The sequence below is a fragment of the Lonchura striata genome, chromosome 33, assembly GCF_050655825.1.
Source record: "Lonchura striata isolate lonStrDom1 chromosome 33, ASM5065582v1, whole genome shotgun sequence".
In the NCBI taxonomy this organism is placed as follows: domain Eukaryota; kingdom Metazoa; phylum Chordata; class Aves; order Passeriformes; family Estrildidae; genus Lonchura; species Lonchura striata.
Genome location: NC_140735.1, coordinates 4467575 through 4483647, shown reverse-complemented (window position 1 = coordinate 4483647; position 16073 = coordinate 4467575). Strand labels below are relative to the sequence as shown.

The 16073-nt window shown below is 53.0% G+C and overlaps 1 protein-coding gene and 1 long non-coding RNA gene across 4 annotated transcripts; one reads left to right on the top strand and one right to left on the bottom strand.

Annotated features, from left to right (window-relative positions):
• Nucleotides 1–1909: 1909 nt before the first annotated feature.
• Nucleotides 1910–9749, bottom strand: LOC144248005 (uncharacterized). 3 transcript variants are annotated; one of them, XR_014950757.1, is made up of 3 exons: nt 8074–9644; nt 7828–7921; nt 1910–6703 (listed from the first exon to the last, which is right to left on the bottom strand). It is a non-coding gene; the product is annotated as an uncharacterized LOC144248005 (long non-coding RNA). The 3 variants fall into 3 exon arrangements; XR_014950756.1 differs by having other exon boundaries at nt 7828–8717; nt 9476–9581; XR_014950755.1 differs by having other exon boundaries at nt 7828–9749.
• Nucleotides 9750–10700: 951 nt separating this feature from the next.
• On the top strand, nt 10701–14941 carry LOC144247992 (uncharacterized). Its single transcript, XM_077789794.2, has one exon. It carries the CDS (start codon nt 11680–11682, stop codon nt 14689–14691), a length of 3012 nt encoding a protein of 1003 aa, XP_077645920.2. The 5' UTR covers nt 10701–11679; the 3' UTR covers nt 14692–14941.
• The last annotated feature ends 1132 nt before the right edge of the window (nt 14942–16073 follow it).

Genomic DNA, 16073 nt, shown 5'->3' with positions numbered 1-16073 from the left:
AATGCTGATGTGGGAGTTGGAACTCCTGAGAGACCTATAATTACTATGGCCCCACAGGCTAATGTTGTTAATTGGAGTCTCAGAAACAACTTTTGCCATCCTCAGCGAGTTGGGTGCTGCCGGCTGCAGTTAAGGAGGCTCACCAAAAATAAGACTCACACAAAAAATGAGGTATCAAAGTCACCACTGGCTTTTGAGATGGAGACTGGAGAAAAACTGAGAATCCAAGTGGACAAACTTATGACTGAGAAAGATCATCTCAGGACCCTAATTGCTTCGGCAGAGTGTAAAGAAAGACAATTATTTGAGAATTTGAATAGGGAAAAGTATAGAAGAGAGAAACTAGACTTGAGAGGTAACCTGATTTATCCCCGTTACTGAATTGAACATTTGCATAAACATTTCCAGAAGGAAAAGGAGAAAATATGAAAACTGAAAGAAATGGTAAAGGTGATGCTTAAGCAAGCTCCCAATTCCCCGTGTTGTGCAGAGTCCATTCAGGTGGCTGACTGGCAGAAGCATCCCAGGCACAAGCCAAGTGAGACTGAAATGCAGTAAGTGGAACCCCATCAATACATATGTACTAATCCCTATCAATACATCAATACAAACCCCATCAATACATATGTACTAATCTCTATCAATACATCAATACAAACCCCATCAATACATATGTACTAATCCCTATCAATACATCAATACAAAACCCCATCAATACATATGTACTAATCTCTATCAACACATCAATACAAACCCCATCAATACATACGTACTAATGACCCACACATCCACATTCACACTGGCTCTTGCCAATGACTAATTACATTTCTAACAGATACAGGAACACAGCATTCAGCACTAACAAAGCAGGATGCCGAGAAGCTGGGTGTATGACCCAGATGCCAAGTGTCAAAATCATTTTACTAAAAGGAGCAAATGTTATCTGCCAAGCTGCTAAGGTTAATTTATAGGTCCTGGATGAGATGTGGATATTGGCTACTTGCTTTGCAATCAAGGATCACAATGACAATATTGCAGTGTTTTGAAAAGTCAAATCTGATATTCTGAACAATCAAATCTGTTGTCTGCCTGATGGCAGGGACTCAGCGTTAATGTTTGAACATTGGCCCAAAGCCTAAAAGGAGTCCAGAGACTGTGCTGACTCCATGTGGCACCTGCACCCCTGGTCCAAGCACTGCTAGTATCCCCGTGCTGGATTTCTGCTGCAGGGAGAAGTGGAATTTCGGAAGTCCTGACCAGTTTGTCCCCACTAACAGCTGACGTAGCCAATGCTGTAAACCTAACAGCCACAATATAAGCACCCATGTGCCTGGGCATTGAGGGGGTGGTGACAGGTTAAGAGAAGAAAGGAACTACCACTCAGTCCCACTTCTATCTCTCCTGTCTGAGACAGTGGCCAGTGACCATTTTAACACACTCCAGTCTCATAGAACTTGCCAGTGTTTAGCCAGTGTTTGCTGTTGACATTGCCATTGCAGAAGACCCCGCTGAAAACACTGGAAGCAGCAACAGCAGTGGGCAAGCACTTCACAAAATAGAAGTTGAGATTCCTCCTGAAGGATATCAAGGCCTAGCACCATGAAAGACCAAAGAAATATTCACCATTCAACTCAACCGCATTTAAAGAGATGGAACAGGGGAATTCTGAGTTGGAAAAAGGACTTTTGTCATTATTCTGAGTGATTAAACAACTTGAGCCACTAAGGGGTAACCTGTCCTGGAGACACATACTGTTTCTAACCAGGAATGGTATCGGTAACAATTCCAGCACACCCCCACTGAAGATCAAGCTAACCATCGAAGGACAGCTTATCCTTATTGCCGGAGCAATCCCTGCCAGCAGGAAGCAAATTTAACAAGTTTAAATTAACACGTTCAACCCACAGGGTAGAATTACTTCTTTTATTTAAGCTAGGAAGTAAGGTAACTTAATACATGCATTCTAGACCACATGTGCTTGTCAGTTGTAAGTGCAATTAATTGAGTATGACCAGGGATTTTACCCATTACCCAAATTAGGTAACACTTCCATTATTATGTCCAAGGATGGATCCCACCAAAAAGGTGCCACGATAGAGAGGTCTTGGCTGGCGTTCCCTGGCTCCCCTGTGCAGCCTCTCATCAGCATCACAAACACTGGGGCCACGTGCTTTCCTTCCTACAGAAAAGAACTCTCATTCTCATCCAGAAGCGATTATTCAAATGTGGATACCACCTCCCATATTATATGTGCCCAGAGATGACTCTCATACAAAAGCTGCCAGATCAGAAAGCTTTCACTGATCTTGATAGTAAAGGGGTTTTAAAATCAAGGGGATTTAGGGTTAAATGGAAAATTAAGCTTTGTAGGCCCTGAAAAAAAAAAAAAAATGCCCTAGGTACATGAAGGCTTTGTACCTTGCTAGAACTGCACCTGTGTAGCTAGTACATGATAAATGATATGACTGTTAGATGTGATGATTGTTTAGTAATTAAATACAATTACTGTTTAATCGTGAGAATAATCATGAGAAACTGTGGTCAGGGGCCTCAGAAAGATCATGAGAAACTCATGTCAATGTATACAATAGAACAATATAAGTTTAATAATTAATATGTAGATTATATAACGATAGAATATAAAATACATTCAGCTCAAAAGCCATGTTGGAGTCAGATTTGGGTCTGTACCCCTGATTCCCAGAGCTCTCAATAAAAGCACCTGCAGATAATCATATCCCGTGATTATGTGTGTTCCTGAATGCTAACACCCTGTCTGTCCACATTTTGTGTGGGAGCAATCCTTGGATGTTTTCAGTGCTGGAGGTGGTATCCAGATTTCAGTGGATGAGCTCCTTAAAGATGATTGAAACACTTTTACAGGGGAAGGAAAGCCCCTAGGCCCAGGGTTCAACATGCAGATTACATGCTGCCCAGGGAGGTAGAATTCAGTAATAATTTTCTGACCTGGCACATATTGTGTGAGAGCAATCCTTGGATATATGTCATGTTGGAAAGTTGTATCCAAAGTAAGATGGTGGACTCCTGAAGAGGAATAAAGTGATTTTCCATGGGAAGGAAAGGACATAACCCACTGTTTCTTGCGCAGATATGCTTCTCAGGGGAGGTAAAGGCCACAAAGACCTTTCTGCTCTGGATCGTCTTGTGTTAGACATCCACTGGAAGTATTTAGTATTGGCGTGTGGCTCCAAATGCTGTAACTGTGCTCCTGGACATGAATGACAGTACCTTTCTTTGGGAAGGCAAACACATAGTCCTGCTGGTGGTGTTCGCATGACTGCAAAGTGAAGGTAAAAGCCAGCAACAGCTTTCTGTTCTCACATGCTTTGTGTGGCAGCAATCCTTAGACATTCAATACTGGAGCTTGAATCCAAATGTCAGAACCCGGGCCCTCCAAGTGAATGACAGTACCTTTCCTAGAAAATGAAACTCCCAGTCCTAATGTTGGTGCCACAGATGATCATCTGCCTAGTAGAGAGACAAGTCAGCAAAACCTTTCTGTCCTGGAGCCTTTGTTTGGCAGCAATCCTTGGACATACTCAATATTGGAGGTGGTTTACAAAAGTTTTGACTCCTGAAATGGAATGACAGTGCTTTTGCATGGGAAGGAAAGCAGTTAGCCTCAGATTATAAACTGGAGAGGGGAGGAAAATGCCAGCAAGAGTTTCCTGCCCTAGTCTGTTTGGTGTGAGAGCAATGTCTAGAGCCCTAGATGTATTCAATACTGGAACTCGGCTCCAAATGCTGCAGCTAGGTTCTTCAACGTGAATGACAGCACCTATTCTTGTGAAGGGAAACACCTTGTCCGACTGACGGTGCTGCAGATGATCATCTGCCAGGCAGAGGTGAAGGCCAGCAAAACGTTTTCATCCTAAAACACTGTGACTAGTGCTTTATTTTCCAAGGAAAAATATTGTCATTCCCTTTCAGGAGCACACATGAGGAATTTGGAAACCACCTCTACTAATGAATATGTCCAAGGATTTCTCCAACAGAATAGGTGTCTGGAGAGATAGGTCTTGTTTGCCTTTTCCTTTCCTGGGCCAACAATCATCTGCAGCACTAACAGTAAGACTAAGTGTTTCTCCTCCCAAGGAAATGTGCTTTCATTCACTTTCTGAGCCCAACCTCCTAAATTTGGCGCTAAGCTCAAAATTTGGATCCATCCACGAATTGCTGCCACACAAAATGTTCCAGGACAGGAAGGTCTTTACTTCGCCCGGACAGCCTCTCATCTGCCCCTGACACACTGGCTACCTTAGGCATCGTGGGCCCACTGAGCCAGAAATAACTCAGCCTTGTGTGGCCAGTCCAGACCCACCTGGGACACTTTAATCCTGGCAGCCCCATCCCTCTGTCCATTGCTGTGATGCTCTTCAGTGCCCGACTCTTGGGTACGTGAGCACCCACAGGAGGGACTTTCACAACCAGCTTGTCCCCTGGGCAGTGATGTCCTGCCCCAGCCCAGCAGCCCCAATGGGTTTCCCTTGTGCTGCCAATTGTCCTTTTTCCATCCTTCCAACCACCCCACAGAGCACTTGCCACCATCCATGAGTCAGTGCCGAGGCAGAGTTGGCCATTTCTCTCATTCAGCCATGTCCAAAGCTAGCTAGACGGCTTTAGGCTTTAAGCTCTGTAACGTGCCTGGAGCCACCTTGTCCTTCAGTGGCTTCCGTAAGTTGCCATGTAGCATGTAGCATCCCATGAACTCTCCCACCTCGCTCCCAAGTCCTCAGCCCTGGCAACAGCAGTAACTGCTCACCACAGAGCCAGTCCTCCTGGGGGGAAAAGCAGTCTCGCATTTGGGCCTCTGTGTCAACTTCCAATGGTTTCTCCTTTCCCTGTCCCCTCACTGGATCGGTAGCCCTGGTGGCCACCCCCCTTTCCCTGGAGACCAAACCCCTCTGCCCAGCCCTTAGCTCCATCCCCCACCCCTTCCCCTTCTCAAGCTGTCTCTTCCACGTGGTCCCCCTCTTTTACCTTGCTGGGCTCCCTTCAGCCACATGTGATATCCTCCACTGGAATAAAACCCTTCAAAAAGAGCAAAAAGGCCTTTCTTGCCTCTGTCGCTGAGCCAGCTGTGGTGGGTGCTAAGTGAGGGTCTGACTGCATTACCTGAAGGTTATCTCAACTTGCTTTTCTGCAGGAGATAGATTATAGGCAGCAGCAACCACTACTCTAACACCCACATTTTCAATTGATGCACAACTGGGCCCTGACCTTGAGGCTTCACTGAGCCTTTTGGAAGCATCTCCATTGGATCTCCTCTGGATTCCAAATCACAGTCACTGTTCCAGAGAGAAAAATCCCAATTTTCTGGGGGATTTCTCTGGGGGTGGCCGACAACCCTCGAAGCTTTGAGGACCAGTCTAATCAGCAAAACCTCCTCTGAGAGTTTTTTTCTGACACACCAAGGTGGCAAGTATAGCCTAGTGACAGTCACCTTTTTGTATTGTTTTCCCTTTTTTTTATCTCTTAGGAGGCAAAGGGGTTAATGGAGTAGGACTCCACACAGCAGCTTTCCATTTTTGATGCATCCCTACAATATGGCAGGAACCATCAGGAAAGAGAGAGTGATGCTTTTCATTTCCTGGTAGTCAGGGCCTCCCTAGCACGTGCCACCTTCACCTCTTCCCCTTCTGATGATAATCTGAAAATTTTGCCACAGGGCCAGTTTGTAATGACTTCCAAGATATCATTCCCTTTGAACATCCCGTCCCAGCACTGGCAGTCGGGTGCCAGTGGGAGCTGTGCTTCAGTGCCAGTCCCTTCTGAAACAGATGGAACCTCCTCATAAGCTGCAGAGTGCTGTATGGGTATAGCTGGCCTCAGATCCTTTGTATCCCAGACTCAAGAACCATAGGGTGGTCCTCCAACTTCCCCAGGTCCCTTCTGCTGGAGGCTCCAGGGTGGACCATTCTCCCTGGCTGCAGTGTGGAGCATTTTTTCCATACCTTGTCCTCTCCTGACTGCTCCAACGGCTACTGTAAGGAAGAATCTCCTCTTTAATTTGTTCAAAAGCTTGTTGCTGTGAAGGACCCCACTTGAAATCAATCTTCTTCGATGTCTGTCATATGATAGAGAGGGTTTACAATCTGACTGTAACCTGGAATATGCATTTTCCAAAATACCACAGTGCCAGGAAAGCCTGTGTTTCCTTCCTGTGGGTCAGTGGGGACATGGCTGCTATTCTGTTGACCACATCCGCTGGAATCTGACAATGTCCATCTTGCTATTTTACTTCTAAAAACTGAATTTTCTTGGGCAGGTCACTTGACTTTACTCTGTTTTATGGCAAAACCAGCCTTCAGGAGGATCTGAATTATCCCCTTTCTCAAAAGCTTTCTCTGCTGTGGCACCACTTTGCTGCCTTGGACTCCAGCTCACACTGAAGTTCCAACACGTCCAGCATGGCAGCACTCAGTGATGGTGGGACTTCATTCAGGCCATGACAGCCCGCTGCCAGTGTCCACTCTCCATGGGACTCAGGCAGGGGCCATGTGGGGCTACTGAGGGGTGAGCGAGTCTTGCTGAGCACGCCCAGCTCTCCAGCGCCCGGATCAGCTCATGGACAGCCTCCTGAAGTTCCACTTGGTGCCATGTTGCCGACGGGACACTGCTGGGCTGGCCATCAGTACCTGCTGTTCTTCAACCCTCAGCAGTCCCACAGCAGAAGGGTCCTCTGAAAGACCAAACAAGAGATTCAGCTGTCTTAATTTCTTCTTTCTCCACAGCAGCTCTCCCAAAGCCCAGCGGTGTCCTTTTGGCCTTTTGAAATACCTCTCCTGAGGTGATCTATGCCAAGGATACATGGAGCCTCTAATCTAGTGACAACGGCGTTTTTCTGCCACTCATGCCCAGTCAGGAGCACTTCAGCCCCCAGTATAGTCCCTGTTGGGACCCCCTGTCATCCCAGAAACAGAGATGGATTCTGCCCCTGCATGATGGCATCAGGGTACATTATCCACCCATGTCAACTAAGGCCTTGTGCTCCTGTGGCTCTGCTGTGCCAGGCCATGGATCCACACAATCCAACAGACCCCATTGTCCTTTTCCCACACCTGGCTGGAGCCAGGGCCCCTCCAGCTCTGATCATGGTACTTGTTGCTCGCCTCTTGTAAATATGACCTGGAGGTCCCTTCCAGAGGGTCTGAAGTAACATCAGCCCTTCAATTCTGCCTGAGGACTCGCCCAGTGGAAACTGAGTGGCATTTTTCCTTAAAGAGTTTTCTGACTGCAAGACCACTTTGAGAATTCTATGAGAGTGACCCTTGTGACACCCCTGTGAGAGCCTCATGAGACCCTCTTGAGAGACCCTTGTGTGAGAGACCTCAGGTGTCCTCCAGGTACCCCAGGAGTCACCAGAGGGCATAAGCCCCCAGGAAGGGCAGGTAGAAGTAGCGGTGCTCAAGGACCATGGTGACAGTGATGGAAATGGCACTGCACAACCAGCTGAAGGCCCTGAACTGCAGCACAATGAGCCTGTGCCCCACAGGTGACTTGTAGGGGTACATCACCTGACCAGGGTCAAAAAACTGCCTCTCCCCCCAAAGAGAAACTTCACAAAGCAAACACCATCCAAATACCCCATATCCCTTCAAATGCCTCCCATATTCCCCAAATACAGCTGGGCACATGCATCTCACCTGAACCTCAATTATAAAGCACCTCATGGTGGTCAAAGAACTGCCTCCCAAAATGTACCTCCTTGTGGGCAAAGAACTGCCCCTGCATCCCAAAATACCCCCCAAATACCCACAAACCCTCTATATACAGCAAAAATACAGGTGGGTTTAGGGGTCTCACCTGGGCCTAGTAGGCGAGCAGGGTGATATGGGTGATACTGTACAGGGTGATGTTCATGGAGAGCTGGATGGAGTTCCCCAGTCTGATGTGGTCTCTGAAAGCACCAACCCTCTGGGTGCCCCATAGAGACCCCCAAACTACCCCACAGACCCCCTGCAAATGTTCTATAGGGACTCCTGACTGCCCCATAGTGACCCACAGCTGCCCCCGTGCTCCCCAGTCACCTCCCCATACCCTCCGTGGTACCTGTGATGGAAAAGCACTTGCCCAGCAGGATGAGCACGAGGAGGAAGATGAGGAAGCTGATGGGGTGGAGGGAGCAGCCAGCATGGGGGTATGGGGAGGGCTGGGCACCCCCCTTCATCATATCCCCAACACGAGGGTCTGGGCACCCCTACACCTCCTGTACTCCCCCAAGCCCCTCATTAACTCCCATGACTTCAAAGTGCCCCTGTGCTCCCCCATACCCCCTATACTTTGCTGGGAAAGCCCCCCCAAACCCACCCAGAACCTCCAGCCCCATCAAATCTTAATATGCCACTTGGACCTTGAACCTCCCAGTCTCTGAAGATCCCCCAAATCCCAATGTAACTTCCCCAGAGCCCGATGCTCTCCAGTCCCTGCAGCTGCTGCTGGACCCCACAAACCTGCCCATAGCCCCACAGGCTCCCCCTTCATGCTCCATGCTGGCAGCCACCATGAGCCTCTTCAGGTGGTGTGGAGCGGCTGCCACCCTAGACAGGTCTGGGGGGACTCGAGGGGGGAGCACAGGATCTCTCAGAGCACTGCCTCCCCCAGACCCCTTGAAGCTCAGATCTCCCCCAGCTGCTCGCTGATGAGTAACGTGAGGATGATGATGGGGACGAGGGTGATGTCTGTCTCCAGGACACCTGGGGAAGGTGGGGGGCAGGGTGAGAAGGGCTTCACTCCATGAAGCCCCCAATACCCACCAGGGTATCCACAGATGACCCCTGCATTGCAGCCCCACCACAATTCCCCATGTACCCCAACCCCTTCAGCTTCCTCACACCTCAATAACCTCAAATATATCCCCCATACTGATGCACCCCAATCCTTACAAACCCCCAAACCCCTAAACAGTCCCCCAGACCCTATATACATCGCCATCTCAAAGTGCCCCAATCCCTGCAGCCCCCCAGACCACCATAACTCCCCATGTAGCCCCAGACCCTGATGTACACCAACCCCTCATCCCCTCCAGAGCCCAATAAGCCTCCTCAGACCCCCATAACCCCCAATATACCCCCCGATCTCGATGCACACCAGTCCCCCTTGCACGGCCTTTCCCCTGCCGCGGCCGCACCGAACTCATCAGCCGAGAGGTGCCGCGCCCGGCAGGAATCCCCGGTGCTCGGCACCATCTCGTACTCCAGCTCCAGCCCATGGCCCGGGGGGCCGAGGCCTTCCTGGGCTCAGATGTGGGGTGCTCGCCCCGCGTTCGCTGAGGACTCCGCACCACCAGCGCTCGGGTCGGGGCGGAAGCTGCAGCCCCGGCACAGCGCAGTCCCTGCAGCCCCGCCCGCCCGCCCCCCATCATTGCCCCGTGCACCCCGGTCCCTGCAGCCCCCCAGTCCCCCGAGCCCGCCCGTAACCCCCCGGCCGAAATGCGCCCCCCGTTCTGACGGACCCCCACTCTCCCGGCGCCCCCGTTCCCGACAGGGCCCCGCCCTCAGCCTCGGCCCCGCCCCTCCCGCAGGCCCCGCCCAGCCCCGCTGCTGCGCGGGCCCCGCCCCTGCAGGCCCCGCCCGGGTGACGTCATTGGGCAGGCCACACCCCCAGATCAGGCCACGCCCCCTGCGCCGCAGCGGGGCCGCGACTCTGTCCCAGTACAGACCAGTACAGACCAGTACAGACCAGTACAGACCAGTACAGAGCAGTATAGATCAGTACAGACCAGTATAGACCAGTACAGAGCAGTATAGACCAGTACAGACCAGTACAGACCAGTACAGACCAGTACAGAGCAGTACAGACCAGTACAGACCAGTATGGACCAGTACAGACCAGTACAGACCAGTACAGACCAGTACAGACCAGTACAGAGCAGTATAGATCAGTACAGACCAGTATAGACCAGTACAGACCAATACAGATCAGTATAGAGCAGTATAGAGCAGTATAGAGCAGTATAGAGCAGTATAGACCAGTACGGACCAGTACAGAGCAGTACACACCAGTATAAACCAGTACAGACCAATATAGAGCAGTACACACCAGTATAAACCAGTACAGAGCAGTATAGACCAGTACAGAGCAGTACAGACCAGTATAGACCAGTACAGACCAGTACAGACCAGTATACACCAGTACACACTAGTACAGACCAGTATAGGCCAGTACAGACCAGTATAGACCAGTACAGAGCAGTATAAACCGTATAGACCAGTATAGACCATTACAGGCCAGTACAGAGTAGTATGGACCTGTATAGACCAGTACAGCCCAGTACAGCCCAGTACAGAGCAGTATAGACCCGTATAGACCAGTACAGACCAGTACAGACCAGTATAGACCCGTATAGACCAGTACAGACCAGTACAGACCAGTACAGCCCAGCAGAGATCACTACAGACCAGTACAGACCAGTATAGAACAATACAGACCAGTACAGAGCAGTATAGACCAGTACAGACCAGTACAGACCAGTATACACCAGTACACACTAGTACAGACCAGTATAGACCCGTATAGACCAGTACAGACCAGTACAGACCAGTACAGCCCAGCAGAGATCACTACAGACCAGTACAGACCAGTATAGAACAATACAGACCAGTACAGAGCAGTATAGACCAGTACAGAGCAGTACAGACCAGTACAGAGCAGTAAATCCCAGTACAGCGCAGTACAGATCTGTACAGCCCAGTACTGCCCAGTACAGCCCAGTACAGCCCAGTACTGCCCGGTACAGCCAAGTACAGACCAGTATAGACCCGTACTGCCCAGTATAGCCCAGTACTGCCCACTAGCAGCCTGTAGAGTCCAGGATAACTCATTACAATCGGCACAGCCCACTATAGACCAATATAGTACAGTATAGCCCAGTATAAGAAAGTAGAACCCAGTACAGCCCAGTATTTTCCCTGAAGGAACCAAAACCAGCTGGTTGGGTCTAAGGAAGGGGAATAGGAACCAAGAGCAGCACGTGGCAGCAGGGGGACGGCGCGGCAGGGGAAAAGAGGCTTGGGTGTCCCAGGGGCCCCCCAGACTCCGGGAGTCTGCACCGAGGCGGGGTGACCCAGCTGTGTGGACTCGTAGCCCTGCCAGCCCCTTGGGGACCCCTAAATCCATCTGGGCAGGGGCCTCCCCCACCAACGTCACTGGGAGGTGGGTGGGGCAGTTGTGACAAAAAGCAATACCCCAAACTTCCCATTTCTAACCCCAAAATCACCCAAAGCAGAGGCAGTGGCATGGTGGGAACTTGACGGGAAGCAGGGCGGTGCCCAAAATCCTTGGGGGCTGGGGGGCAAGGGGTCCTTGAGGCGTGTGGAGGTTCTTTGGCCCTAGGGGAGGTCCTTGGGCTCTGGTGGGGGTCCCTGGAGTGTGTCTATGAATCCCTGGGGTGGGGATGAGGAGTCCTTGGACACAGAGTGGGAGTCCCGGTGTTCTGTTTGGGTCTCTGGGGTGTGGATCGGGGGTCCCTGGGCCCTGAGTTGGGTCTTTGGGATGCTGGTGGGGTCTCTGGTTCACAAGGGGATCCCTAGGGTGGTGGGGATCCCTGAGCCCCAAGTGTGGTCCCTGGGCCTCGAGGGTGGTCTCTGTGGTACCAAGGACATGCCTCCTCCTCCTCTCTCCCTTACTGCATCCAGGATCTCCGCAGGGTGAGTCAGGATGTGCACCCCGCTGCTGGTGACACTGGTGACACTGGTGATGGTACCTGCAGGGGTCTCTCCCTATGGCTTCCGTAACTTCATCCAGGCACTGCGGGACCCTGGTCTGTTCCGCTGCATCCAGCGCTTCCTGAGCACCGTGGGGGCTGCAGTGGGTGACCTCCCCTCCACTGCCACATCTCTCAACCTCTCTGTCAATATCTTGCGCCAGGTGCCCCCTGGTGCCTTTGCTCACCTGCCGCAGCTCTACATCCTTGATCTGACCCACAACCAGCTGGAACGCCTGGCCCCAGGGGCTTTCTGGGGGCTGTCAGCACTGGTGCACCTAGACCTGGCCCACAACAAGGTGTCAGTGCTGGCCACAGGTGTGTTCTCTGGGCTGGGAAATCTGAGCACGCTGCGGCTGGACCACAATCCGCTACAGAAAGTGGCCCCCGGGGCTTTCCAGCCACTGGCCGCACTCACCACGCTCTGGCTGCGGGATGGCCGGCTCCAAGCACTGGAGCCCGTGGCCATGGCTGTGGGGAATCTGACGCACCTAGACCTGCTCGACCTGTGTGTAAACATGCTGTCGACACTGGGCCCGGGGCTGCCACCCACGCTGAGGGTCCTGCACCTCTGCAACAACTCCCTGGGAGCTCTTTCAGGGGCCACCCCTGGGGTGATGCCCTCAGGGCTGCATGAGCTTGACCTGTCCTACAACAACATTTCAGACCCTGCACCACTTGCTCGCTTGTGCCTGAGCAACCTGACATACCTGCACCTGGCTGGGAACCCGCTGGACGTAGTGCAGCTGCTGCGTGTGCCTGGAATCTCCCCGCACCAGGTGGACGTGTCAGGGCTACAGGTAGGCACGAGCGGCCTGGAATACCTGTGCCAGCAGCTGAGAGGACAGCAGCTGCAGAGGCTGCAGCTGCAGCGCATGGGGCTCACAGCAATGCCCGATGGGGCTCTGGCCGAGTGTCCGGTGCTGGGTGCCCTGGATTTATCTGGCAACCGGCTGCAGCACCTGGGCTGCGTAGGGCGGCTGCTGAACCAGGCACAGCGCGCAGAGCTGAGCGAGCTGGTGGCTGAGCACAACTTGCTGCAGCGGCTGCCATCGTGCAACGGGTCCCCAGTTCTGCAGCAGCTGCACAACATGTCCCTGCGCTTCAACCGCATCCTGGTGGCTGGTGCGGGTGCTTTTGACAATGCACCGGCGCTGCGGCAGCTGCGGCTGGATGTGAACGGGCTGGCACGGCTGGACCGCGCAGCGCTGCGTGGACTCCACGACCTGCGGCACCTACGCCTTGACAACAACCTGCTCACTGACCTCCTGCCCGGCTCCTTTGCTGACCTGCACCAGCTGGGAGACCTCAACCTGCACAACAACCGCGTGGCCATGCTCTTCCCTGGCGCCTTCAAGGGGCTTGACCAGCTGCAGACGCTTGACCTGGGTGGGAACAACCTGCAGCACTTGGCAGCCAAGGCATTCCAGGGCCTCCCGCGGCTTTGCCGACTTTACCTGGACTGCAACCGGCTGCTGGAGGTGAGAGCGGCCACGTTCCAGCCGGTGCAGCTGACGCTGGGTGTGCTGGACCTGCGTGCCAACGCGCTGCACTACCTGAGCCGACATCTGCGGCAGCTGCCGCCTTTCCGCTACCTGCATAACCTCTATGACCTGAATCTGCAGGCACAGCAGCCATATGGGATGCGTGTAGTCCCACAACGTTTCTTCCAGGGCCTCGGTGCCTTGCGCTCACTCTCTCTGGCACAGAACTCACTCTCAGCCATCCCTGACGATGCCTTCGATGACCTGGCACAGCTGCGGAACCTGACGCTGGCTGACAGCAACGGCGGGATGGGCCACCTGCCTGCCGGCGTCTTCAAGAACCTGAGCCAGCTGCGCAGCCTGAACCTGGAGAGTGCAGGACTGCGCAGCCTTGGCCCCGAGGTCTTCGGCAACCTAACACGACTGCAGGAGCTGCACCTGGCCAAGAACGAGCTGCGTACATTGGATGTGACTCTGGCCACCCGACTCCCCGCCCTGCACTATCTGGACCTGCGCAAGTGCCCGCTGAGTTGCAGCTGTGCCAATGCCTGGCTGCCTGCCTGGCTGGAAGGTGGGCCCGTGCAGGTGGTCTACCTGTATAACTACACCTGCGGTGAGACGGGTGGGGCCTCCACGTACCTGCACTCCTTTGACACACGCGTGTGCTACCTGGACATGGGGCGGTACCTGTTTGCAGGGACAGCACCAGCCGTGCTGCTGCTGCTAGTGCTGCCACTGCTGTACCACCGTGGGTACTGTCGGTTGCGCTACCAGCTGTTCCTGCTGCACGCGTGGGCACGTGGGCGCTGGCGGCGGGAGCAGCGGCGCTACACCTACGACACCTTTGTGTCCTACAACTCTGGGGATGAGCGGTGGGTGCTGGAGGAGTTGGTGCCTGAGCTGGAGCGCGGAGCCCTGCGGCTCTGCCTGCACCACCGTGACTTTCGCCCCGGCCGCGCCATAGTGGACAACATCGTGGATGCTGTGTACAACAGCCGGCACACGGTGTGCGTGGTGAGCCACGGGTACCTGCGCAGCGAATGGTGCTCACTGGAGATCCAGATGGCCAGCTATCGCCTCTTTGATGATCTGCGCGATGTCCTCGTCCTCATCTTCCTCGAGGACATCCCCGAGGCCGAGCTCTTGGCCTTCCACCGCATGCGCCGTGTGCTGCTGCGGTGCACACACCTGCGCTGGCCCTCCGAGCTCCCTGCGCGGCCCCTCTTCTGGGCAAAGCTCAGGTGTGCCCTCAGTGCGGGGCAGGAGGAAGAGGATAGGGAGGAAGGGTGCCCTGACAGGACCAGAACCACTGTGGAGGTTCCCTCTCAGAAAAGCAGTTTTCTGCCCCAAAATCACTGGCTTTTCTCTTGGAATTATGCTCTGAACAGTGGGGATGAAGGTAACAAGAAGGAGGAGGAGGCAGAGGAGGAGGAGGTTGGGGAGGAGGAAAAAGGTTGCCAGGAGAGAGAGAAGCTGCTCTAGAGCAACCTCACCCTGGTAATGGGGATCCCCAGGGACATTCCCAATCAAAAAAATGTGGTTTTGTCCCAAAATCCCTGGTTATCCTCTGAGAAATGTGCAGTTGGAACAATGGCAATAAGGAAAAGAGGGGGCAAGATGGACCTCAGTGTTCAGATGCAGCAAATGCTTCATCACTCAGTTGCTTTCCCCAGCAGGAGAGCCTGGGGACAATGGAATCAAGGGGCCATTGCTCCACTGCAAGGACTCTGGGAACTGAGGCAACAATTGTCACACTGTGTTGCCCCATGGAGCCAAGGGTCCCTGGTGACACTGCAGGATCTTGTGTCACCAGGGCTCCATCATGACACTGCAGCACCAAGGAATTCATTGTGGCACCCAGAGGCCTCATGGAACCTTTTTTTTGACCCGCCAAATGGAGGTTGTCTTTACCGCTCCTTTTGCCATTAATGTATTTATAAAAACATTGTTATTCTCCTTCACAGAAGTGGCCTGGTTAAGTTCTAATTGACCTTTCACCGCTCTATTTTGCTTTCTGCATGACCTAATAACATTCTTAAACATGTCCTGAGTTTCCTGGTCCTCCCTCCCAAGGTGATGCACCCTAATTTTTCCCCTGAGTTCCTGGACAAAGCTCCATGACCTGCCAGGCCATTTTTTTTCCTTGCTAACTCGCTTTTTGGCACAGAGGGACAGTCTGTTGCTGCTCCTTCAACATTTCTTTCTTGAACTGTGTCCATCCTTCCTGGAATCCTTGGTTTTTAAGGGCTGTTTCCTTTTAAAACATCAGTACCTGATTTGGTACTCCCCAAATCAATCCTGAATAGGCCAAAGTCTGCTCTCTGTAACTCTAGGGTAGAAGATTTATTGATGGCCCTCCTTTCACAGACTATTTAAAAACTCAGTAATTTCATGGCCCCTGTGCCCCAAACAGTCTCTGACCACCACATCTCCCACCAGCCCTTCCCTGTCTGTGACCAGCAGGAGACAGAGCTTTCCTTGGCAGTGGGAAGAGAAGGAAACCTGCCCAAAGCACAGCTTGGAAGGTTCAGCCTGGAGCTGAGGAGGAAGAAAAGTCCCTGCCAGGGTAGAATTTTGGTGCTGGTGGTGTCCCAGCATGGGGCTGGGCCATGGGCTGGCTCTGTGTGCCAGGAGCCGGCAGCGCTGGGTGCAGGCAGCCCAGGGAGGGCACAGAAACGCTGGGTGAGAAATGCTGGGGCACAGCGAGATGGGCGAGTGCAGCCGGCCAGGGCAGAGGAGCAGCGCGCACAGGGGACACAGCCCCAGGACAGATGGGCAGGGCTGGGCAGGGCTGGCAGGGCCAGAGGCACCCAGGCCTTTGTCCCTGGGCTCGGGCAGCGCCTCGGGAGCCCCACAGAAGGAAC

Excerpts from the sequence above, each read along its gene's own strand:
- LOC144247992 (XM_077789794.2), top strand. The coding sequence starts at position 11,680 with ATGTGCACCCCGCTGCTGGTGACACTGGTGACACTGGTGATGGTACCT.